This window comes from Mya arenaria, chromosome 3 (assembly GCF_026914265.1).
Source record: "Mya arenaria isolate MELC-2E11 chromosome 3, ASM2691426v1".
Classification (NCBI taxonomy): Eukaryota; Metazoa; Mollusca; class Bivalvia; order Myida; family Myidae; genus Mya; species Mya arenaria.
In genome coordinates this window covers 79,628,695-79,656,128 of record NC_069124.1, presented here as the reverse complement: position 1 = coordinate 79,656,128, position 27,434 = coordinate 79,628,695, and the positions used below count along the sequence as shown (strand labels likewise).

Below are 27,434 nucleotides of genomic sequence, written 5' to 3'. Positions count from 1 at the left end.
CCAATCCTCGCGCAGAGTGTTTTGTGGAATCTCGGTAAACTTCGTTTCCGCAAAAAAAACTCCGCTCGAGTTGGGATGAACCTATGGTACACCAGCGGCCATGGAAGATACTTATAATCTTTAATTGCCGTTTCAATTGTGCCGTTTTGACAAAAACAATTTTCATTTTTTACAATGAAAAAAAATATCAAAACTGACAATTAGTTTGGTCACATGACCAAGTATGGCGGAAAGTGACGAAAATCCCTCCCCTCCTTCAGAATATTCAGGAGATCCGTCCCTTGGGCCGCGTGTAGTGACTATTACTAAATCAGAGACTGGTTTTGGGTTTAATGTGCGTGGACAAGTTAGCGAAGGAGGTGTCCTGAAGTCAATAAATGGTGTCCTGTATGCACCCTTGCAACATGTCAGTGCTGTTTTGGAAGGTGGTGCTGCCCAGAGGGCAGGGATAAGAAAAGGGGACCGAATACTTGAAGTGTAAGACTGGATTTAACACTTTGACAAATTTGATAAGAAGTTAGGCTTATATGTAATGCTTTGCGTTTGTTTGTTTGTTAAGTGTGTGTTCTGCTGTTCAGGAAGTTTTTTGTTTATGTTTTAAGCATTATGTTTACATCAACTTTCATGTTCTTGTGTATGTTTATTTCCTTAAACCTTGTGTATGTTTATTCCTTAAACCTTGTGTTCAAGGATAAACCATAGAAGTGCAAGCACTTAATTTTAACGGGGTCCTTTGTTTTTGCTGAAGTGTCAGCAAGGAAACCTGGGTGCGATACCCTAGCTCTTTTTCGAAGAGACCCCTTGCTTCTTTTACATGCCCGGTGTAAAGCATTGATTCACTGGGTACAACTTTCCTGGGTTAAACCAGTACTGAGTACACCACTTGAGATGCCGAGAGCCAGGCAAGGGAGCTACTTGTTTCTACTTTTAAAGTGTCTTGGTATGACGCAGAGGGGGATTAAAACCCCCAGCTCAATAGGCAGACCCCTTAACCTCAAGGTCATGGAGACAGTTATGGTGACTTGTGGAACATTGACCCCATTTATTCAGTGAAACAAATGTAAGATTTGGGTTGGACTAGTCTAAAATAATAGACGTGTTAAACGGGGTTCTTCCAATCCCTAACGTCTAAACAGGTTTCTGCAAAAACCGGGGGGTTTGAAAAATATTAAAATTGTATTTAGTGTTTGAAACGGATAATAAATTTTTATATTCATATTTTACCATGTAAGTGCAAAGCTATTTTGCACCAAAACAATCATTAAATGCATTAAAACACATGATTTACCTTTCCAATAAAAAAAAACTTGACGGACGCAGATAACAATTATGCCAAGCCGAACAACTCGACCCAATCGTAATAACTCGGCCACCTCCGACAAGCTTCGTGATAGACCTTGTGAATATAATCGTAACAACTCGGCCATGGCCGTAGTGTTCCGATTCTAGTAAAACTGTGAACTGCAGCCTTGCAGGAGCCCTTCATGTATATATCGTTTTGTTTTGATAGAATGAAATGAGAAAAAAACCCATCAAACTCATAATTATTCGTTGGATATTTTTGTTTGTGTATGGAACTAATATAAAATAACATTGCCTAGTAATATTTCTTGTTTTTATGATATTTTATAGACGCAATATGCTTTAACCCGGAATCCCGATCGAAATAACTACCCACTTTTGGTACAAAACAATTTGTATGTGAAGGATTTGCCATATCAATAATCATAAAAAAGTCTGTCAATGTACAATTATTTGGAATAGGGTTGGACCTAATTGAAATGGCGCCAATGAAGATAGGGATGATAAAATTCCGGATTAATCCGGAATTCCGGATTTAAGGCCTCACGGATCGATTTTGAGATTAATGTAAATCCGTTGAGTTTTTTCTAGGGGGGAGGGAAATAGGGAGGGATTCGAGCTCAGTTCGAACAATATGGGTACGAAAGGTGAGTTTTCCGGAAGTGTAAATCCGGAAATTAACGAACCTAATTACGTCTTGGCAATCGAGCTATATGATTGGTTAAGATAGCATCCGGTGATTACGGAAATTACCGATGGGACTAGAAGACAGTATCCGGATGGTCGTATCCGGATATGACAGACGACGAAGACGAATAAACGGGTATTGGAAAATTGAAAAAAAAACGACCACCACCAACTTCTAAAAACATCGATTCGTCGATTTTAAGGGTATATTTGCCATTTATTTTTAAGAAAAAAAACCGAAAAGTTTCTTTTTGAGTTTTAATAGAAATTGATCAAACTGAGAATGAATTTTGCGCATGTAGCATTATTTCGGACATCCCGATTGGGATTGTGTCATCAATTATTTTTTTATTTTACAAATTTTATTTGGCCGATTGAAGTTTACGCTGTAAACCGTTTGTTTATTATTCTCATAATGTTTGAAGCATTGTTGACCGTAATGGGAGATTCAAATGAAAATTGGTTTGGTTCAAATTTAAAAAAAAAATGAATAAATATTTTGTAGTAGTAATATATATTACGTAGAGGCAGTCATTTTAATATCTATTTGAGACAGTTCAACAAAACTTCTTGAGGACCCAGTTTGAGTGAGATTTAAATCCTTTTGTTGTAATTTGTATTTCCAGGTATGTTTACCTGTATGGTTACAAAAGTCAGGGATGAACAGACACCTCAGCCAGTGCATCCAGTTGTTCCTGTCAGTGACTGACAATTCATTCCAGAGGCCATATGGCTGAACATGCTCCCTGGCACCACAGTAGTGTGTCTTACTTAAGACACTTGCCAAATATACAAAAGCTCTCAGCGAATTAAAATTCAAAGGTGTACAGCATCATACAAGATGACTTACGGAGTGGCTAGCCATTTCAATGATGAACATGTGGAGGAGTAAATGGATCTCGGTTTTGTTTCAACTAAGACAAGTCAACAAACACAAACACTGAGAAAACTGTTGCAGCTATTTTTCTGGCATAGAATAAGAAATAGTGTTGAGACATTTGGCCTCCTTAAAAATCACAACTTGAACTGCAGTGGGACAATCTAGTTTGTGTGCTATTGGACTCATGCAACACCATGAGGGGAAAAATCTGGCTTGGGGACCAGAATACGTCAAAGTCCACCATGTCCACAACGTCTAAGCTGCCAAAACATTTAAGTCCCGTTTGGATATTACTTGTAATAATATATATCATAATTCATAACATTACATTCTCATCAAATGTGCAGAAAATTGAATAAATACTCTTATGATACATAAAAATTGAATAAATAACACTTACAATAAACATTTGCAAGCATGATAATTGATATGTTGTTCATTATTATAAATCAAACATCCCACAGTGTAGACTGTTCATACACAGGCATTCATAGCCAGTTGAGTTTTATGGGAAGTGGACAACTGAACCAAAATGTCAGGTACATGTCTAATGCCTGTGACTTCAGGTAAAAAAAGAGTAAATTTAACTTTGTTTAAAGACAACTGTGTTAAACTTCACTGCTAAGATTCCTGATCATTGTTTTGATTGTGGATGTCTCCTGTTGAACATAATTTTATCTACCAAACCGAAAGATGTACTCCTTGAACACTATTCTAAGGCAAAAAAGGGTATTAGAATCCCTGAAATACGGAAAGCTTCGGGGGGCTTTGCCCCCCATGTCCCCCCACCAGGGCTTAGCCCTGGACCCATCGGGGGCCTTGAGCGGCCCCCTGAACCCCACGCAGACATTTTCAGGATTGGCAACTTGGCTCTGTTATCATCCCTGTGAAGACTATGCAGAATCAACCTGATAACTAGCGCAAAGATAACCAAAAAAAGATTAAGACTACAGCTTATCAAAGTGTACACAACTGAACTTATTCTTCAGGGCATTGTTTGCATATATATATATAGGAAGAACTGCCTCTTCTTTAGTCTGGTGCTCACAACCCAGGCTTTGGGTACACATAATCCTGTTTTATTATTGAATTAAAGCTGCACTCACAGATATACCAATTTACAACTTTTTCATTTTTTGTCTTGGAAAGAGCAAACTTTTGCATAAATATCTGGAAACCAATGATATAAGATTGCTGACAAAAAATCAGATCGTATATTTTCATATTTCCGTTCGAAATTAATGTTTTATGGCTTAAATCGTTACTAACAGTTTAAGAAAAATGCATAAAACATCATTTTTTAAACTTAAATGTAAAAATCTGCAATCTAATTTTTGTCAGCAGTCTTATATGACTGGTTTTCATGGATTTTCGCAAAAATTGGGTCGTTCCAAGACAAAAAATAAAAAAAAGTTGTCAAAACGCTCAATCTGTGAGAGTGCAGCTTTAAGCCATTGAAATCATGGTAAGTTGTTGGCCATTGGCTTTGATTCAACCTTTATTCTATAAGTGAAGAGTAACTGGAGTACAAATACCAATAATGTTGGTTTACAGCAGATTCTATATGTTTGTACCACAATATGTTACAATCCTTTACATATTAACCTTCGTGTGGTACCGTTTGCCTTGACTGCCTTAAGACCTTGCCACGATAATTGACAGTTGCTGGAAATTACTTACGGATATTCACGTTCGTAGTTAGATTGTAGTACCACCGATGGTGATGAATTATGGTGAAAAATGTCAGTTGGATTATCCAAGACTTTTCAAGATGATTTGATACATAGCTATCCACATTAAAGAGGGTCTTTTCTAAGTGTAATAGTCTGTTTAAGACCCACGAGCAGTTAACATCTGATAAATATGTTCCTGAAATCTGTTCAAAGGCTACAGTTAGCACCGGAAAGAACTGCAAAAGAAATTGCTTAAAATGATATTGCTGTTGCCCAGGACAAAAAAAAATAAGATGATGGATGATTTCTGTTTTATCTACACAAATAGCACATGCTTGATTGCTCCAAGCATAGTTGTTGAACCAGCACAGACAGTCATGAACCTTGGACATTCATATTAAAATCTGTGATGGTTAAAACCATGCTGACACTCTCATTTATAGCAATATATAATACCAGCCCTGATGATGTTGATGGGGTCATTCAAAAGTCCAGTCATAACAGCAAAGCAAGTTACAAATCCTGACCATGACATTTTCAGTTATTGTGTATGAAATAATTAACATTTAATGTGTTTTTTATTGTAAGCAACACAAATGCTGAACAACATTGCAAAATTGGATTTTTTTTTATCTTGGGTGGATTAAATCTCTAGGGTTGAGGGTTTTGCCAGAGAGAGTCGGGTTGCCCTAAACTCAGGTATTTTTTGTACCCCACCCCCCCTTCCCCCCTTTGAGGAGGTATATTGGAGTCACCCTGTGGTGGGTCTGTTGCAATTGTTCTTGTCTTGAAAACTATGGGGTGAAATTTAATTAAACTTCATTAGCATACAATGGTAAAGCACAATGAAAGGAAGTGCAATGAACAAGGACCATAACTCCATTTCAGCTTACTTCAGAGTTATTGTCTTTTGTTACTTTTTCTTGTCACCAGCATTACTTTTAAATTACTCAATGGGTTTTAATCAAACAACACACATTGGTTAAGCATGATAAGTAGAAATGTAGTGTACAATAACCTTAGAGTTATGGCCTCTTTTCAAGGAAATAGTTTGCCATTCCTGTGCCCAGGCAGCATTTGGAGGTATTTGTCACTCCTATGAGCTTTAGTTTAGGCATGGCTTTGGTGGGATCTGGAGGCTTTATAGGCTTTTTCAAGATTCTGTCGGTTGTGAGGTTTCTTTTCCCTAATTTGCTTCTCTAGTAAGAAAACAATAATTAATAGGGTCATGCCTAGTGAAAAATGGCAGGGGTTGTTGTACAAGATTAGTATTTTCCTTGTGAGGTATAAATGGGGAGGCATGGCAGGCAGAACAATTGGTAACATTTATGACAGCCATGCATTTCTGTATGTTGTTAGTGAAATTTCTCACAAATACAAGGATTTTAATTTATTTGGTCAATAACTCATTTTTCCCAAAATAATAATCATTACTGATGGTAGAAGTGCTTTATTTTAGCAGAACTGCAAAGTAGGTCATTGACCTGCCAATGCAAACAAAATACTGTCTCTCTGGATGCAGTTGTTTAGTGTTAACTCTTGTCCATGCCTGATGGTCTGAAAAATCTTGCACCACTTGTTTCTCAAAAAGTATTGAAATTACGTACATGAAACTTTAAAGCATTGTTGGTCTACCTGAGAAATTTTGCATCTGCAATTTGTGTGACACTTCACTTTGAATTCCAACAAGAATTATGGCCTTTGAATGAATAAAAAATGGTCTAAAGTCTTGTCCCATGTCTTTCCAAAAGTGTTGCACCTACACAATATGGAATTTCATAGGAATGTTGATCAGCAAAGGAAATCATACACCTGCAATTTATGTGACATTTCCCTTAGTTTTACAATTGTTATGGCTCATCACAGTCAATGCTGGTCAGTTTTTTATTGTACATACCTGTTGCATGTTGTTAATGCCAAAACATATTTGTGATAGCTCTTGTTGTACTTGTACAAATATGTACTTACATTATGAATACTTTTATGATGCTCATTTGTAGATGACAATGCATTTTGATTCTTATAAATTTGATTCCAGAAACAATATTTCTGTTGAGGGATCAACACACAAACAAGTAGTAGACCTCATTAAATCTGGAGGAGATACTCTTACACTTACAGGTGCATAACTGTTTTTACTTTCATAAAGATTGTTATTAAGTCATGTAGGAATTGAAGACTTTGTGTGTCACAATATTAAGGCAAATAATGCCAAAGAACTTCTAGTATTAAATATAAATAACTAAGTATAGATAACTTTCAGGGTTGTTTGCCTTGCATGTTTTTGTCTTGGAAATTCATAAACTTAAGAATGAAATGAAGTTGTTATATTACAGTTTATATTGACCACAAATTTACAGTCAGTTGTAATTTATTGTATTGCAGTGATATCAGTACCTGAGCAAATTGCTGACCGCCTTGAACCAAGTGATGACTCATCAGGCCCATCTTACATGGACTACTCAGAGAGGCGATCACTCCCCATATCAATACCAGATTATCAGACTGTCAGTCAGGCTGGGGAGAAGTTTGTTGTAAGAGAAGTCTTTATTTCTGAACCAGACCTTTATTTGGCATTTCAGAAATGAGAATATGCCCCACTCAAATTGGAAGTTAAATTACTAACATTTTTTTATTGGTAAATAAATTGCCTGATGTAACTGGGAACTCTGCATGATTGAATGAGTTTTGCCAATGTGAATTGTGCAGGATATCTCACCATTGAAATGTCTAGGAAAGGCCTGTAATTGATGTTCAACATTTGATTATACAACCTGAAATAATTCTTTTTAAAACTTGGTTGCTTTTGTATGCAGCTTTTTATATGTAGGTTTTATTGGTAACATCTGTGTTTAAGTTCATTTATTTAATTTCAGGTGTACAATATCTATATGGCAGGACGCCACTTGTGTTCAAGAAGATATAGTGAATTTGATAACTTGCATTCTCGATTAAAAAGAGAGTTTCCCGACTTCACGTTTCCCAAGATGCCGGGAAAGAAGCTGTTTGCCCTGACAGAACAGCAGCTGGACACTCGACGGAGAGGCCTGGAACAATACTTGGAGAAAGGTAGGAGTCTATATATTTAAGTGCTCCAATCATTTATTTTACTCAGTTGATCTTCTTCTGTGCTGTTTTGTTTAAGACCAATTTTTTGGTGTTAATGCCAGTAGGTACCAAATGACATTTTAAAAAGAGAAGGTTTTGCTACCTTCTTGCATTAACCCTGGAAATTTTGAAATGGAATTTATAAACAGATTTTTCTTTATTAGGCCCCCCTTCGAGGAAGAGGGGTATATTGCTTTGCACATGTCGGTCAGTAGGTCGGTCGGTCCATTGGTAGACTAAAGCTTGTCCAATGATAACTCAACAATTCCTGGATGTATGGTCATCAAACTTGACATAAAGGTTGGGCCTGACCAGTAGATGAGGTCTAAGGTCAAGGTCACAGTGACCTTTAATGGTAAAAGGATTTTAAAGCTTGTCAGAGTGATAACTCAACAATGCCTGGAGCTATGGTTATCAAACTTGACTTGGAGGTTGGGCCTGACCAGGAGATGACCCCTATTGATTTTATGTTCCTGCGGCCAAAGGTCAAGGTCACAGTGACCTTGAATGATAAAATGTTGTCCGAGTGATAACTTGACATTGCCTGCACACATGGCCCTCAAACTTGACTTGGAGGTTGGGCCTGACCAGTAGGTGACCTCTATTGATTTAAGGGGCCATCGGTCAAAGGACGAGGTCACAGTGTCCTTGAAGGCAAACTCGACAATTTCTAAGACAATGGTCATCAAACTTGACATGAAGGTTGGGTCTGACCAGAAGATGACCCCTATCAATATTGGTTGTCATCGGGCCTAAGGTCAAGATCACAGTGACCTTTAACACAAAAAAGTTAACAAGGCTTTTCCCAGTAAAATTTCAACAATGCCTGGACCTATGATCATCAAACTTGACATGAAGGCTGGGCCTGACCAGTAGATGACCTCTATTGATTTCGGGGGTCATAAGGCCAAAGGTCAAGATCACGGTGACCTTGAATGATATAAGGTTGTCCGGGTGATAACTCATTAATGCCTGCACCCATGGGCCTCAAACTTGACTTGGAGGTTAGGCCTGAACAGGTGATGACCCCTATTGATTTTAGAAGTCATTGGGTCAAAGATCAAGGTCACATTGTACTTGAATGCAGACTCATCAATAACTGGACCTATGGTCATTAAACTTGACATGAAGGTTGAGCCTGACCAGTAGATGACCCCAATTGATTTTGGGCGTCATTAGACCAAAGGTCAAGGTCACAGTGAGCTTTAACGCGAAAAAGTTAACAAAGCTTCTCCCATTGGTATCTCAAGTATGCCTGGACCTTTGATCATCAATTGTAGACATGGAGGCTTGGCCTGACCAGTAGTTGACCCCTATTCATTTTAGGAATCATCAGGTTTAAGTTCAATATCACAGTGTCCTTGAATGCAAAAAGCTTGTCTGTGTGTTAACTGGACAATGCCTGCACCCATGGCCCTTAAACTTGACATCTAGGTTTTGGGTGACCAGTTGATGACACTCATGGATTTTGAGGTCATAGTGTCAAAGGTCGTGGTCATAACTCATATTCATCATTAAAATTTCGTCATATATACGTATTCCCTGCTGGTAAGAGAATACATTTTTATCTTCAAATATCAGTCATCATCTGAACATGATTAAAAACTGTACCTACTATCCACACTCTTTGAATGGTCATAATCTTAAAACTACCTCAAAGGCAACGCTACCTTAAAGGCAACCAATGTCAATGACAAATCAGCTGTCATTTCGGTCCATGCATATTTCATTCAATTGTCCAAATAATCCAGACAACATGGCGCTCAGGGGGGTGGGGGGCATAATGTTTGACAAACATCTCTTGTTGACACATATATCTGTATGAACATACAATCATGTTTAATAACTTGTATAATTTGGTATAAACAAGGATAAAATAAGGCAATAAGCCCATATGCAAAGGGTGTTCATACTAAATATTACCTGGCTGTTTCAAGATTTGGAAAAATGATTCTAATAACACTTTGTTTTTAGCCTGTGCAGTGCGAGTGATTGGTGAATGTGATATTTTGCAAGAGTTTCTTGCTGCTAACGATGGGGAGCAGGTCAGTTGTTTTCTGTGAACATCTAATGTATAAGATGTTTTACTATGCATACTTGACACAAAAATGCTGCAATTCATTACTTATTAGCTTTCAATGTATAACATAAGAAAATAGTAGATATAGTGTAATAGCGTTGTTTCAAGTCCTGGTACAGAAAACTCATTTATGATATGACTGTAATTACTGGTTTAAGGACTCCACCAACACAGATGTTGAGTTGAAGGTGCTGTTACCGGACCGGAACATCTGCGTTGTTACTATCCATCGCAATGACAACACCGATACTGTTTACAAGGTGCAAATTGTTAAACACTTCTACACTCTATACAGATTAATATTGATGACTGTTAAACCAATAAAAGTATATATTCTTGTCCAACAAACATTATCGCATGGAGTTTAATTCCAATTTATTCTTTTGTTCACATACACATGTCTGGCTTATCCTCGTGACAAGTGGCTATTTGATTTTACCTATATTCAGTTGTGTCATTGTAAGCTTTATTGGTTTGGATAGGCAGAAATACATGTAAAAAAATTAAACCGTACGAATTAATTGACCTTTGAGATGAACATTTGATTTTGTTTTATTTCAGGCTGTTGTTAACAAGGTCAACTTATCTTCTGGTGCTGCCGAGTGTTTTTATTTATTTGAAACTGTTGAATATAATTTTGGTGAGTGACGAAACTATATTTTTTGTACTCAGATAAGAGCCTGATAATACAGAAAATCTGTACTTGTATTTTGCCACAAAAAATGTAAGCTGATTAGAACAGGCTGTTGTAAGGTCACCACATTATGCAGAAAAACATAACACTAATGAAGTAGAATGTACATGTACCTTATTTTTACAACAAAAAAGAATTTGCTTATTTGTTTTCTTGGTTTCGTAATGGCATTTACCTTTACCTAGCCCATTGCTTTGAGGTAAGATGATATCAAGTATTGTAGTTTAAAAGTAAAATGCCATGACACTAGAATTCTGTATTCATAGAGACAATTTTAGATTTAACAAAATGTAAACAGCATGTGAAAGTGATCTTTTAATATTATATGTGTAATTTTGTTTGAGAAACAATTCATTGCATTTCAGAGAGGAAACTACTACGTAACGAATTTCCACACAACATTTACATACAAAATTACAGCACAGCAACAGCGACATGCATACTGCTGAAGAAATGGGTCTTCTCGCTCGCTCGAGAAAAATTTCTCAACTCTGATACTGTTGCTATGAACTTCCTTTATGGACAGGTAGGTCATTGATTTGGAGTTAACATGTATGCTTTTCATTGACAATAAGAATTCTATCAGAAATTGTTTTTTTTAGCCAACTCTTTTTTTAACTTCTGTTTGTTCTTACAGAGTTTTGTAGAGGATAAATGTTGTAAATATGGTTATAATTTTGTTGAAGTTGGTTAAATGAGTCTGATATGAAGTGGGGGGGGGGTTAAATCATTATTAAATACATAATATGGTTTGGCTATAATTCAAGGCTTGAAAGAAAAAAATGAATTTTATCATGCTTTTGAATAAAAAGAACTATGAAATAACTGAAGTTACTTATATAAATTGGCATTGTGTGCAGGCTGTAGAAGATGTAAACCGTGGTGTGATCAGCACAGAGGAGAACCTATATGAACTCAAGTCACTGCAGGACGCAGGCAAGAAGATAGAGGTATTCATCTTTCATGCCTGTCTGCCGAAATGTGGAATTTTGATTTATTTCATAGATTCCAATTCATTTCTTGAAATATATAGTTATAAGGTCTTGGTTTGAGGCTACTGGGCTTGTCCCTGAATTTTCCAGTTTTTGTATCTGTCACGAAATTTTGTAACCTGCAAATCTGATTAAGTGTATTTTACTGGAGAAACAAACAGCATGTGAAGTTTTGCATCTTGTGCTTTGTGTTTGGCTGCACCCAGTATGTGCAGAGTTATGGCTGTTGAATTAAAAAAGTGTGTGCAATCTTGTATCCAGAGGATCCCCAAAAGTATTAAAGCCAAAGTGATGAAACTTTACAGGAATGTAACCAGCATATGCAATTGTTTGTCTGAGGTTTTATGTGTTGCTTCTTCCAACAACTGCTGTTACGGTATTTTGCTGTTGACTTTGTAAAAGGTGGCATATAGATCTAGTGTCTTGCATATCTCAAAAGTATATTTGCCAGAGTGATGAAGCTTCATAGGAATCCAAAGCAGCATGTGAAGTTGTGCACCTGGGGTGTCATGTGTTGATTCACACAATTTGTGTAGAGTTATGGCCTTTAACCTTTAAATAGAGAATACATTCCTGTTTCATGCATATTCCCAGAAGTATGAGAGCCAGAGTGATGAAACTGTACAGTAATGTTATATATAAAGCTGAATGTGAAGTTTCGCACCTGGATTATAGCTTGTAGCTGCCTGCTGTTAGACTAGAGTTATTGCCCTTGATTTAGTTGAAAATATGAAGCATAGGATCTTGTTTTACCCCTATCACGCTTAGTAAATGAGCCAAAGTCATGAAACATGAGCTATTAAAATGTTTTAAGCATTTTTTTCTTTTACTAGATTATCATTATTGTTTTTAATACACCATGATACTGATTGTTATAGAATTGAAGTATGAGGCATAGGTTACCGTAAAAGTTAGGATCCACTGTTGGCTTATGTTACAGTACGTAAAGATGGCGCGTAACCTGGAAGGATACTGTGACGTGCGCTTCCCACACTGTCCCTGCGACTCCCGGAAAGACGGCCATGTTATTGCCATAATCAACCGACCCAGCTTTAAGTTGAGAGCATGCAAGAATGATGGGACACCAGAGGTAGGTTGCCAATTTTCTGTACCTGGCAGGTAGAGAGCATGAGTTGTGATATACTGAATCATATAGAAAATTAGGCAGCTAGCTTTCGACATTCCTCATGAATTTATGTGTGCAGCAAGCCATATTACTTTTTTGATATATTGAGTCATATAGAAAGTTAGGCAGCTAGCTTTGGACATGCCTCGTGAATTTATGTGTGCAGCAAGCCATATTACTTTTCTGATATATTAAGTCATATAGAAAGTTAGGCAGCTAGCTTTTGACGTACCTCGTGAATTTATGTGTGCAGCTAGCCATATTACTTTTTTGATATATTGAGTCATATAGAAAGTTAGGCAGCTAGCTTTCGACATGCCTCGTGAATTTATGTGTGCAGCAAGCCATATTACTTTTCTGATATATTGAGTCAAATAGAAAGTTAGGCAGCTAGCTTTTGACATGCCTCGTGAATTTATGTGTGCAGCAAGCCATATTACTTTTCTGATATATTGAGTCGTATAGAAAGTTAGGCAGCTAGCTTTTGACATGCCTCGTGAATTTATGTGTGCAGCAAGCCATATTACTTTTCTGATATATTGAGTCATATAGAAAGTTAGGCAGCTAGCTTTCGACATGCCTCGTGAATTTATGTGTGCAGCAAGCCATATTACTTTTCTGATATATTGAGTCATATAGAAAGTTAGGCAGCTAGCTTTCAACATGCCTCGTGAATTTATGTGTGCAGCAAGCCATATTACTTTTCTGATATATTAAGTCATATAGAAAGTTAGGCAGCTAGCTTTTGACGTACCTCGTGAATTTATGTGTGCAGCAAGCCATATTACTTTTCTGATATATTAAGTCATATAGAAAGTTAGGCAGCTAGCTTTTGACGTACCTCGTGAATTTATGTATGCAGCAAGCCATATTACTTTTCTGATATATTAAGTCATATAGAAAGTTAGGCAGCTAGCTTTTGACGTACCTCGTGAATTTATGTGTGCAGCAAGCCATATTACTTTTCTGATATATTGAGTCATATAGAAAGTTAGGCAGCTAGCTTTCGACATGCCTCGTGAATTTATGTGTGCAGCTAGCCATATTACTTTTCTGATATATTGAGTCATATAGAAAATTATGCAGCTTGCTTTCGACATGCCTCGTGAATTTATGTGTGCAGCAAGCCATATTACTTTTCTGATATATTGAGTCATATAGAAAGTTAGGCAGCTAGCTTACAACATGCCTCGTGAATTTATGTGTGCAGCAAGCCATATAACTTTTCTGATATATTGAGTCATATAGAAAATTATGCAGCTAGCTTTCGACATGCCTCGTGAATTTATGTGTGCAGCAAGCCATATTACTTCTCTGATATATTGAGTCATATAGAAAATTATGCAGCTTGCTTTCGACATGCCTCGTGAATTTATGTGTGCAGCAAGCCATATTACTTCTCTGATATATTGAGTCATATAGAAAATTATGCAGCTAGCTTTCGACATGCCTCGTGATTATATGTGTGCAGCAAGCCATATTACTTCTCTGATATATTGAGTCATATAGAAAATTATGCAGCTAGCTTTCGACATGCCTCGTGAATTTATGTGTGCAACATGCCATATTACTTTTCTGATATATTGAGTCATATAGAAAATTATGCAGCTTGCTTTTGACATACCTCGTGAATTTATGTGTGCAGCAAGCCATATTACTTCTCTGATATATTGAGTCATATAGAAAATTATGCAGCTAGCTTTCAACATGCCTCGTGAATTTATGTGTGCAGCAAGCCATATTACTTTTCTGATATATTGAGTCATATAGAAAGTTAGGCAGCTAGCTTTCGACATGCCTCGTGAATTTATGTATGCAGCAAGCCATATTACTTTTCTGATATATTGAGTCATATAGAAAGTTAGGCAGCTAGCTTTCGACATGCCTCGTGAATTTATGTGTGCAGCAAGCCATATTACTTTTCTGATATATTGAGTCATATAGAAAGTTAGGCAGCTAGCTTTCGACATGCCTCGTGAATTTATGTGTGCAGCAAGCCATATTACTTTTCTGATATATTGAGTCATATAGAAAGTTAGGCAGCTAGCTTTCGACATGCCTCGTGAATTTATGTGTGCAGCAAGCCATATTACTTTTCTGATATATTGAGTCATATAGAAAGTTAGGCAGCTAGCTTTCGACATGCCTCGTGAATTTATGTATGCAGCAAGCCATATTACTTTTCTGATATATTGAGTCATATAGAAAGTTAGGCAGCTAGCTTTCGACATGCCTCATGAATTTATGTGTGCAGCTAGCCATATAACTTTTCTGATATGCATCCCTTTATAACATGTTTAATGTGTCAATAAGCAGCCAACAGGTGATCAAAATCAATTTTACCTTTGGCTTCAGTTTCTGGATAGGGGCAAACCTAACCCTGAGATAATTCAATGCATCAAACTTCCTACAAAAAAATAGTCGTTAATGTTATAAGCCATATTGGTAAATGTTTTGTAAATTTTGTAATACGCCTGTGCATGTATTTCAGTCACAGGTGATAGAGTTCCAGTGGGCTGACCTTCAGGATTATGACATGGAGGAGGAAGGTATGGTCTTCCAGTTTGAGTACAGACGACCCGGCAAGAAACCCAAAATTGTACAGATCTTAACACAATACGTAAGTAGAGAATTCATGAATGAATCAAAAGAAAAATAGTTTGGTGTGATTTCTTTTTCACGAAATTAAAAAAAGATATTTTAGAGTTCGTACAAACTTTGTCGTGTCTTTACTATTCTATTTGTCAACTTGTGAGATGTTAGATTATTACTTATTAGCAATGACTTAATTATACCTCAAATTGTAATTCTAGATCTCTTATTGAGAATGTTACAAAAATATTTCTGAGAAGAATTAACCCTATGTTAAGTTTATTTCATATATCATAAATCACTAGTGCTTTTATGAAAAAGTATATTGACCAAGTTCATTTACATGCCTTGAAATTTCCTGAGTTTGTTTTTGTTCTTATATTATTATTTTTGGTGTTTTTCAGTATGTCTTTATGAAGGAGTGCTTTGACAAGATATATGAAGAGATTGAATGGGACAAAGAGGTAAGAACATTTTCATGTTTTTAATTTTTCCCCATAAGAACAATAAAATGCATTTTTTTTTCAGTTTTAGGCTTTATCAGTTAAAGAATATATATTGCACTAACTTCAAACTTATTTAAGTTTCAAACAGGCTGAAAAGGACTAGACACCAGGTGGTCCTCAAATCAGCAAATATGGTATTTCCTCAAAACAAGCCTAGTTTTGTCAATGCGAGCTAAAATGAGGCTGAAAATACATCATTTTACATGATTAAAAGAATAAACGCAAATATGTCGCTGTCTCAGCTGAGGTTTTCAGTGTAAAAAAGAGAAGAATGTTTTTTTCAAACACGTTGCAAGTCATGTGATCATTACTAATACTATTGTCAATGAGTGTTTTAGCAACTCGCTGTCAATTTCAGCAGAGTTTACCTCTTTCAAAAGATTCTGTCTATAAATTCTATCACCGATGAACATATGTCGGGCTCTGTGTCTACATTGTTTCGCAGCAGTTTTCCGCTTACTTGCAATATCGGTTGTGTATATTTAGCATGTAAAAGTCATGTGATGAGTACAGATAAATAAATTGACGTTTTTTTAAAACTAACTGGAATTTAAGTTGTAAACAACCCCAGTAAATTTCGAATTGGAAGAATGTGCAAAAACTGAGAAAGATGTATGTGTAGTTGGCGACAGGATACATTAGTAAGATTCAATGTGTTGTACACATCAATTTTATGTTAGTTTTTGACAATTTTATTTTTTTCTTGCAATTGTTTCATCCGTTTTCTAGTCCCTTTAAAGTAATTTCAAGAATAACAAAAGCTCTTTAAAGGTATTTTAAGATGATTCAGTTTGAATTTAAGAAAAAAAAAATTGAATTTAAAATGATTTTTTTTTTTTTATAGGAAGGCCTTGATGTGTGATGTAACATATGGTGAGTAATATATTCTATCTACAAAGACTAATGGTGACATTTCAAGTTCAATATTTCATGATGTCCTTTTCACAAACTCGTGATTTCAGCTTCACATATTCATGAACTTATGACTTAAACTTCAAAAATTTCAAGATAATATCGTGAAAGAAAGAATAAAGAGGGAAATCATGAAATATTTAATTTTAAATGTCACCACAGGTCTCTTGTATCTATCTGAATTAGTAAATGGAGAATGAAGTCTTTTAATGTGTGTAACACCCTTATTTAAGCTTCGAGACTCATGTCATGATTTTTCTGGAGATTGATTGGCTACTTCTACAACACTGTGCTCACCTGCTTATCTTTCTGCCAGTTTATCAATAATATATGCAGTGACTATTACTGATCTATATTTCAATATACAATGTATAAATTTATATTAAAATGTGTGCATCCTTTGCCATGCAGTGCTAGATTTGAGACCCAGCTATCCAGAGATGAAACCATACATGAGCGTTGCCATGGTTTCCAGTCATCAAAACCTGCTCTGCTACCCCCATAGGTTCATACACACAGTGCAATCTTCCCTGACTAACCTGTTGATGTTCTCTGTAACCACGTGAACAAATGTTAAACTGTATGTTATCCATTCTGAAAGATTTACAGAATGCTTGTTAATAATGCTATTTATATGTTTATACATTTTATCAATTTACCTGTAAATGAAGAATGTTTATAGAATACTTCCCTAATCTGCATTAGTGTTAGAAACCATTTGTATTACATGGTCCATTGATATTAGTAGCAGTTTGGGTTTAACTGTCTTTTTACCTCACATTGCCAAACAAAACCATACCTACACTTTTTAAGATAATATTTTGTTCATAAATTGCACATCAATATAATCAAAATGAATATAGACCTTTGTTTATTGCATAATAATTATATTCGACAGACAAGTGCTTGCTTCTGACTAGTCATGTAGAGTGGAGAGAGTGAAGCTGAAAGCTTGCCATCTGTACATTCTGATTAGCTATACAATAGATTCTATTTGTTCCATAGCAAATACTTTTTTTCCTTACTCTGCAGCAAAATAGATGGATATCAATTTTGGCTCAACACTTGTGAGAAATCCAGGTTGACAGCATGGTAATGAGGATATATTTCCAAACAAACTAAACTCTTATATGTGTACTACAGTTTGAATTAAGTCCTTTTAGAGAGTAAAGATAAAATACATCCATCTTAAACAGATCTTCTTATGCTGTGAAAGACAAATACACATAGACACCAACTACATGTCAGCCAGTGTTGTTTTGTTGCCATTGGTTTTACAAGACATGCATCAAATCATTTGTTTACCTGTGCATGCTCTTGCTGTTGCGTCATCCTTACTGTCCATAATGATATTACAAGCTCAGAGCTCATTTAAATGAGGACATAGTTGTTATTATTGTTAATTATAGAAGTTAAATAGCATTCCAGCACTCAGTGTGATGTTATTTATAATATATATTTTTAAAAGCATCATTGTATTTATTTATATTTAAACAAATTACCGTAATTGACTGGGTATAAGACGATAGGGGGTATTAGACGCAGGGAAAAAAATCTGTGAAAAATCCGAGAAAAAAACTTTTAATCTATGTTTTTGGTTAAAAGACGCATAGAAAAAATGTCAAAATCGTCCGGCATTTTCAGCCACCATGTTTGTTGACAGTGACAAAAAAATTTTTTCGTGAAAATGGCGATAGTTATCTTTAAAACCATACAACCATACTGTCGAGAATGAAAAAATATGTTATGCCAAAAATATTTTGACTGTGCTAAACTTTGCTTTTTTATATGTAAGTTTGATTATTGTTTAATTCAATTTATTATTCAAAATAATATTGAATACCATAATTCACAAGAGTTTGGACACCATAAATTAATTTTTTTTTCGCTCTCCGAATACATAGAAAATTATCATTTTTACATTTAATTTACATGTTTGTTTAACCTGCCTTTTTTCTTCATGTTTGCTTTTTACCACTTATTAATTTATCCGTAGTAATCAATGGTCATAAACTTATTTATTACGCCTATAAGTGTAAATCCTTCATGAAGTTAATTAAAACACCATTTTATACATGCACTGAACTGAATAAACACATTCTATCGGCTTCAGATCAAAGAGTCACACTGTGTGACATCACATAACTTACAGTTATACCCACGAGGATCTCGTGGAGAGCATGGACATTGCTATGCAGGATTAATGTATAACTGTACGATTATTGCTTCATATAGTCTATAAGTGTGGTACAAGTTTGAAAGCTTATTGGCAGATCGTTTTACAAACATGCCATGTCGATGTTTTCTTAATCCCTTGATTGCCCTTGTTGTTTGTTTAATCCTCAAACAAATATATCACACTTCCTTTTCAACAGGCAATAAATCGTTTAGGATGGGTAGTAACTAATTAAATTGTCACAGTGGTGTATACGGTTAGGTAATCTAGCCAGGCATTGTAAAGATAAAAATCAATAATCTTCGTCTGTGAAACTTGGTAACTATGAAAGTTATGATTGATGTCCTTTGGGTGTCCGAAAATAAATTATTTTGGGAAATAATTATGGGTGTCCAAATATTTAGAGTGTCCGAACTCTTAGGTGAATTACGGTAACTTTAATCGAAAAATATTTTTGTTGAAATTATAAACGTCTTACGATATACCGTATCCCGATCTTCAATTGCCGTTTTAACCCGTATATACTCGATCAATATGACGCGAGTAACACCCCTTTCTACGTAAATCTAAACAAACTCTCGGCTTGAAATTGACCTCAGAAAAAAAGTTCAAAAAATTGTTACTGGGTATTATACGCAGGCATTTTTTTGCATCAAAATCTGAGGGAAAAAAGTGCGTCTAATACCCAGTCATTTACGGTATGGATTATATGAAGACATAAGAAACAGTTGATCAATTAATGTCATTGTTTGATTTTCCAGGATATTTAGATAAATAGATAAGATCATGCAACCATAACATGCCTTTGTTATTGACATTCGAATTGTAATACATTTAAACACCTTTAATCCAAAATCGTCGGAACCCTGATAAACATTTCGAAATAACGATATTTCAGATTAACAATTTTTAGAAAATGACAGTGTTCGCAATTTATAGATGACTTAAATAATAAAGTCCTGATGATTGTAATGTCGGTTACATGTTACTTACATGCAACATTTGGTTTGAGTGATCGTTCAGTATACATGTTTGTTGAATTATTGTTTGATAACTGAAAAATAGTTTGTTATTATAATTCTTGAATACTTGTTTTATTAAAACAGCATATTCCATTTCATTTTAAAATTTCTAAAACCAACAGAAAGTGTATATTCGATTTCCATGTTTGTGTTGATTTCTGTGGATGTTTTTATTCCCCCGAAGGTGGGCATATTAAAATCGCACCGTCCTTCCGTCCGTCCGTGTGTCCGGCTTAATAACTCGTGTCCGGGCTGTAACTTTCCTTTGTATGGACAGATTTTAAAATAACTTGCCACATGTGTTCCACATACCAAGACGATGTGTCGGGTGCAAGACCTGTGCCTCTACCTCTAAGGTCAAGGTCACACTTAATGTTTATTCACAATGGAGTGCTGCATATAGGACATAGAGTATAGGTTGTCGTGTCCGGGCTGTAACTTTCCCATGTATGGACAGATTTTAAAATAACTTGCCACATGTGTTCCACATACCAAGACAATGTGTCGCATGCACGACCCGTGTCCCTACCTCTAAGGTCAAGGTCACACTTAGTGTTTATTCACAATGGAGTGCTGCATATAAGGACATAGAGTATAGGTTGTCGTGTCCGGGCTGTAACTTTCCCTTGTATGGACAGATTTTAAAATAACTTGCCACATGTGTTCCACATACCAAGATGACGTGTCGCGTGCAAGACCCGTGTCCCTACCTCTAAGGTCAAGGTCACACTTAGGTGTTTATTCACAACAGAGTGCTGCATATAAGGACATAGAGTATAGGTTGTCGTGTCCGGGCTGTAACTTTCCCTTGAATGGACAGATTTTAAAATAACTTGCCACATGTGTTCCACATACCAAGACGACGTGTCGCATGACAGACCCGTGTCCCTATCTCTAAGGTCAAGGTCACACTTGGGTGTTTATTCACAAAGGAATGCTGCATATATAAGGACATAATAGTGTCGGTTGTCAACTATGGATGGTGTTTTTTTTTATGTTTAGAGGCAATTTAAAATAACTTGCCATATGTATTTGACATGTAAAGGCAAGATCAACTTTTCATGTACTGACCTTGTTCATAGGTCAATGTCACAATCGGGGGCATTCGTCACATACTGTGACAGCTCTTGTTTAATTATTTTTTCTCACAATAAGCGCAAAATCATTCCTTAACAAGCGCTAATTGTGCTTCATCTCAAACTGATGCCAGAGTGTTATTGCATTATGGTGTGAAAAACTTTGAGATGATCGAAATCGAAATTAGGATTGATAAATAGGTGTGAAATACCAAATCAGGACGGTAATATTTACTTCGGAACCACGATTATTTCAAAATCTCGAATTCGGATTATTGTTTAAAAATTTAGTTAAACAAAGAAGGAATAAAATTGGGACATTTTTTAGCTCGACTATTGGAAGAATAGGGAGGGCTATACTACTCGTCCCAGCGTCGGCGTCCAGTTAAAGTTTTAGGGCAAGTTGGGATATTCACTTATAAGTCCAAAAACCCTTCATTCAATTGACTTAATACTTCACACACTTGTTCAGGGCTATTACATAATGAGGCTGGATAAATATTATTTTTTACACAAATTATGGCCCCTGATTGACTATGGAACTTAGGTAAAGTTTTAGGGCAGGTTGGGATATTTATTAATAACTTCTATACCCTTAGTTCAATTGATTTAATACTTCACACAACTGTTAAGGACCATCACACAATGAGGTTACATAACTCCATATTATTCTTAATACAAGTTATGGCCCCTGATTGACTTAGGTTAAAGTTTTAGGGCAGGTTAAAGTTTTAGGGCAAGTTGGGATTTTAATTAAAAAACTTCTATACCCTTCATTCAATGCACTTAATTCTTCGCAGAATTGTTGATGACCATCTTACAACAAGGAACATAACTCCATTTTAACCCTTAATACAAATAATGGCCCTTGAATGATTTTTTGTTGTTTTTTTTGTTTAATTTTTCTTTTAATATCTTTTGAAAGGCACATTTTTATATTCTTAACAACATTTTCATAAAGGGAAAACATGTTATTTGAATGACTTGCGTCATTGTTCGGGCGGGCCGGTCACAAATTTAAAATAAATGTAAACTCAAAGAAATACTGTCCTAATAAAATAGTGTCTATTCTTTACTCCAGCCAACTTATTGGAAGCCTTATCAAATGGGATGTAGTTCTATTTATTTGTAAGCATAGCCAATGACTTCTGTTAAGTCTTTTTTGACACTTTTTAACCCCCTAAAATGCTGCATTACAAATTTTGACAAAGCCAAAAGCAAATCTATTTTTAGCTCGTAAACGTCATTATGAAATTTGCATATCTTTCCGACAACCTAAAATTCTATGATTTGCATTTTTAAAACTAACACGTTAATAACTCAACAACAAAGCTGTTGAGCTAAATCTTAAAATTGTTTGCTTATAAGAGACATACTGGTTAAAGGATGATTGTTGACATAATCCGTGAAAGCAATAAAATTCCGCAATAATTAGTGAGGTGTTGACTTGGCCGTGACTACTTGCCCTAATTATCGGATTTGTTGGCACACCAGCAGATGAGCTTGATTTATGACAGTGACAGAATGGATTATCATGCAGGCCGCATGGGCACTGCTTACATCATTTTAAGAAAATATTTTCATAAAAAAATTGTTGTCTCCATAAATTCGCCAAATTTGAAAAGTTGTCGCCACTTTTGCGATTTTGTCGCAAATGGCAACAATGACGATCACCAGCGGGAACCCTGCTGGTGGGAGGGCAGCGTCAAAGTCACCTTATGTATCGAATAATTTTAGCTAGGTTTGACATAATTAGACCAAACTTGGTATATACGAAGAGTTTATGGAGACCTTTTATGGAAATGCATTTGAGGCCCCTAGGTTACTATTAATAGAAAACGGGTTGGTATTAAATAACTTAAGTAAGGGTCTACATATTGTGACCAAACTTGGTATGTAGGAAGAGTTTATAGAAACCTTTCCTGAGATTGTGTTTTGGGCCCCTAGAGTTATGGTCTAGGTCAAGGTCACTGTTGCTAAAAATAGAAATATGCTTAGTTCTGAATAACTCAAGTAAGGGTTGACATAGTGTGACCAGACTTGGTATATAGGACAAGTTTACACAGAGCTTTCATGGATTGCCTTTCGGCCCCCTAGAGTCAAAGTCACTGTTACTGAAAATAGATTACTGTTTCAGTTATGGTTGACATACTGTGACCAAACTTGATATGTAGGAAGAGTTTATAGAGGACTTCCACGGGATTGTGTTTGGGGCCCATGGAATCAAGGTCTCTGTTACTAAAAATAGAAGAAAGCAGTTGAAACTGAGTCACTTTTTAATTTGATTGTTTTATTGGTTTTGACAAGCACATATTACATCATTATTGTATTGACTTCTAAGTCAAAGCGGCGTAGTCGAGCGTGCTGTCTTACGACAAGCTCTTGTTTTTTTCGAAATGGTGATAATTTTTCATAAATGGAGTTTGGAATAGCGATGTTTAAATGTATAACAATAGTAACATGTAAGTTTGTTATTGACAACTGAAAAGGCTGGTTATTTGTTGATTAATATCTTTGAAAGAGGAATGCACATTGTTACCAGTGCTGAAAAAAATACCGTATTATTAGATATCAAATGATCATATATATCTGTGTCTGTTGGTTATGTAAGGACATAAATGTTTACTAGAGAGTACTTGCTTATGTCAAACACTTGATTTTTTACATGTATGTGAGTATGGTTTGTGTCGGTACAGTAATTATTCATTGTTATACTAGTACTAGTAATCTGTTTTACCATAGTTACATTGTACACGTATGGCTGATATGTTATGTCTGTTTTGTAAGTCATTGAAAACTGAAGCTCATACATAAGACTCATCCTTCATTATTGTCACATAACAAGATATTTAATATATGCTGGATATGTTTCTTCCAAAACAAGACTTTCCAAGATCTAATCCCCAACTGGTATAAATTGAAAATATATTTTGTTGTGCTGTTGAATTGAAGCTATATTTACAGTAGATTTTGGCAAGGGCAAGAGTTGTTGATGTTAGAGATACTAACTTGTTTGCTGAACTACAGGTAAATGGGTTTGTCCCGAGGTCCTTCTCTCAGTAAACATCAATTTTTCTTCAAACTATTTATCCAAAGCTGATTGACCATGTAAATACTCATTCTTTTAGGTGTTTTAAGGAGTGTTCCTTCCTTTTTCCTGCGTTTCAAACTAAACTGCGAATTTTAAAAAAAAACACCAGTAAATAAACATGTATTTGTAAAACCTATTTCATACAAGAAAACTGATAAATGGGGGCAATTTTGCCCTATGTACTTACACAGAGTATTTCGGATGGATATTTACAATGATAGCTTCTGAAACTTGGTTTATATAGTGTGATCTTGATGGAATTCTTTACTCAGTTATGTCAACATTTCATGTATACAGTGTGTATGGCAGAGTGGTGTATTTAAAGTTTTTATCATTTCAGTGATATCATCTTATATTTAGTTGGTATACTATTTATTAAGAAATAATAGCTTATGTATAATATTAATCATACATGTAAATCTGCTAGTTTTAAAAACACTAATACATGTTATTTGTAAAACACAAAAATGTATACCGGTACATATTATATAAACCGCTATTACGGTTTAAGAAATATGTGAATTAATCTAGATTTCTGGTTATTTCAATCAAGACGTCGACATATATATGTACTTGTTTATTTAATTACTAGTAAACATAAGCATAACATTATTATATTCATACAACATTTAGTTTCAGTCTTAAAATTGTACATATATTCAGAAATGTGTTTTAAATGAAATTTTATAATTATTTATATATCATGGTAATTGAGGCTTGCAGGAAATGTACTCAGTTCCACATGATGATATTGTTTCTCTTTGTTGTTGATTTTTCTTGTTATTTTTTTCTGAAATGTTCATGCATGCCATGTATTGAATAAAAACCTTGATCAGATTGAAATAGACTATCAGAATAAAAACAAACAAACTCTGGCTTGGTTTCTTCCTCACTTGACATCCAAACAACATTATAAATGAGTATGGTTTTAAAAGGTGATCCACAACATACAACAAATAAATCTGCAAGCTATTGACCAGCAACGCAATGTGAGAACAGTGCAATTGAAAATGTTGTTCACGTTGTCTCACCTACCGACATGGCAAACCGAGCACTAAGAGAATCTGAACAGCCGACGCCAACTTCCAGTTTGAAAATCGACCATAGTTGGTTGCAAACTAAAGATGGCAAAGGTAATAAGCATATTGAAACAGTAGATATCATCAGCGAAATTCTAAAGAAAAGGCCTCACAAAAACATTGTAAGCAAGCCTGGTACATTTACTGCCAATAGTGTGTCGTCTTGCAGTTGGGTAACGGAAGCCCATGTATCAAAACTGACGTTGTTGTTCATTGAGCGCGCCTAGCGTTTGTACAGCATGATAGAATAAGTTTTTGGCCTTGGCTATGATACTGTCATAAGGCTATAATTGAAAACATTGTGTGCTCCCAAAGAGAAATAATAAGGAAGCTTAAATTGGAAAAATACTACTTTTGTTAGAAATATTAGATTGAAATACGGTATATTGAAAGGCAAGCTAGAAAGGTGTACTCACAATGCGTTCTGAAGGTGACATGAAAAGAGACTAACCTTATACACCTGTTTGACATTAAAGCAGTCTGGGTGCTCGGCAAAGCAGCTTGAAGTTGCCAGTATTTAATTTGTGCCAATTAATTTTGCTGTCTGTTGCACATCAGTCATGGTGAAATGAATGTTTATTTGCATATATCATTTCTCTATTCTATTTTGTTGGGTTGGTTCATTGTCATGCAAAAGCAGATTGACACTATAGAAGCGCATTTGGAGCGCAATGATCACCGAAGCAACTCCACAAAATCATTGTTAGAGCGCTGTAGGAAAAATCCTTGTAAGCGCCAAAGAATCACTGTATAAATGCGATAGAAACGTCGTGTCATCTCAGTCTGTGCGTCCACAGCAATCCTGTGGCATTGTAGGAGACCGTGGGAACGCGATCCTAGTGTGACAAGGCTTTAAGGAAGCCATATGTTGCTATGAATGTAGGCAGTGGCTAAGGTTGTGATTTGTAGCTTAGGATGTCATTGGTTGCTAAGAAAATCATGGGTTGCTAATTAAGTAAGTGCTAAGGGAGTAAGTTGATGCTAAGGAAGTTATTGGTTGCATAGGTATTTAATGGTTGCTAAGGGAGTCATTAGTTCCTTGGTTACAAGAGATGAAGGAAGTTAGTAAGGAAGTCATAGGTTACTTAAAAAGTCATTCGTTGCTTTGGACATAGGTAAATGCTTTGAAGAAGTTGGTTGTTAAGGAGTCATTGGTTGCTAAGAGTGATTGGTTACTAAGAAAGTAAGTTGATGTTAGGCAAATATCTGGTTGCTAAGGTAGCCATTGGTTGCTATGAAAGTCAAAGGTTGCTATGAATGGAGGTAGTTGCTAAGGTTGTCATTTGTAGCTTAGGAGGTTATTGGTTGCTAAGAAAGTCATAGGTTAAGGAAATCATAGGTGGCTGAGGTAGTAAGTGGTTGCTGAGGAGTTTTGGGTTGGAAAGGAAGCAAGTTGTTGCCAAGAAAGTCATTGGTTGCTATGTATGTAGGAATTTACTAACCACTTCATGAGGCTACACACCAAATATCAAGAGTCTGGGATATGTGGTTGCAGAGCAGATGTTCAAAGATATTGTAATATGAGTATATAGAAAACCTGAGACCCCTTGGGCGGGGCCAGCTTTGATCCTATTGACATCATCTGTACAATCATAGTGAAGGACCACTACTTGAGGCTGGATACCAAATATCAAGGGACTGAGCCTTTCGGTTCCAGATTAGATTTTATAATTATGTACACAAACAGAAAACTTGTTACAAGCTGTTTTATAGCAATTTTCACAATTTCAAAGGCCATAATTTTGTCAAGCATGGGTGGATCTGGATGGTTTTTGAAAAGAACCATGATTAATTCAATATCTAACTAGATTGCTTTTTTGAAAAAGTGCCTGTCTCCCAGATTGTGTGGTTGAAGGTGGAGATACTCAATGATGGACATGATATTTGTATTCTTGGACTGGAGATGAACAAACAGGGGTCATCTACATGACTAACCTGCATACCAAGTATTAAGCTCCTTGATCCAAGTGTGAAGTTCCTTGGTCCAAGTGTTCTTTATTGAGCAAAAAGAAGTGTGACGAACAGACTGGTGACCAACAAAGTCACCTTAGGGTCACTGTGAGCTTGACCCAGTGACTTCAATATCAATAGGGTCATCTACTAATTAAGACCAGCCAGCAAAACAAAGCATTATCAACATAAAACTTTTACCTCAAGATCACCTTGACCTTTGACCTACTGGCCTGAAAATAAATAGGGGTCATGACCAACTAGCAGACCAAGTATGAAATTCCTGGGTGCACATGTTCTTAAGTTAATGAGTGGAAACTGTTTTTTACCAGTCACTGCGGCCTATACTGCAACCTTGACCTTTGACCTACTGATCCCAAAATTAATAGGGGTAATGAACAAGTCATGACCAACTGGAATACCAATATGAAGTTCCAAGTTGCAAGTGTTCTTTAGTTATTGAACAGAAACCACTTTTCAGCTTAATG

The 27,434-nt window shown here is 35.8% G+C and overlaps 1 protein-coding gene across 2 annotated transcripts; it reads left to right on the top strand.

Moving 5' to 3' along the window:
- Positions 1-218: 218 nt before the first annotated feature.
- Positions 219-24,790, top strand: LOC128227364 (sorting nexin-27-like). 2 transcript variants are annotated; one of them, XM_052937817.1, is made up of 14 exons: positions 219-477; positions 6,581-6,663; positions 6,928-7,076; positions 7,419-7,611; positions 9,625-9,695; positions 9,889-9,990; positions 10,292-10,370; positions 10,790-10,950; positions 11,285-11,374; positions 12,357-12,506; positions 15,034-15,162; positions 15,539-15,598; positions 16,485-16,513; positions 17,585-24,790. In XM_052937817.1, the coding sequence occupies exons 1-13, from the start codon at positions 224-226 to the stop codon at positions 16,500-16,502; spliced, it is 1,539 nt and encodes a 512-aa protein (XP_052793777.1). In that variant the 5' UTR covers positions 219-223; the 3' UTR covers positions 16,503-16,513; positions 17,585-24,790. The 2 variants fall into 2 exon arrangements, with proteins under 2 accessions (XP_052793777.1, XP_052793776.1); XM_052937816.1 differs by having other exon boundaries at positions 16,964-24,790.
- Positions 24,791-27,434: the final 2,644 nt, after the last annotated feature.

Bases quoted from the DNA above. Each gene is read 5' to 3' on its own strand.
- LOC128227364 (XM_052937817.1), top strand. From the start codon at position 224: ATGGCGGAAAGTGACGAAAATCCCTCCCCTCCTTCAGAATATTCAGGA. The intron at 9,991-10,291 runs GTGCAAATTGTT...GTTTTATTTCAG, and splicing joins ACACCGATACTGTTTACAAG to GCTGTTGTTAACAAGGTCAA. The intron at 12,507-15,033 runs GTAGGTTGCCAA...CATGTATTTCAG, and splicing joins AGAATGATGGGACACCAGAG to TCACAGGTGATAGAGTTCCA.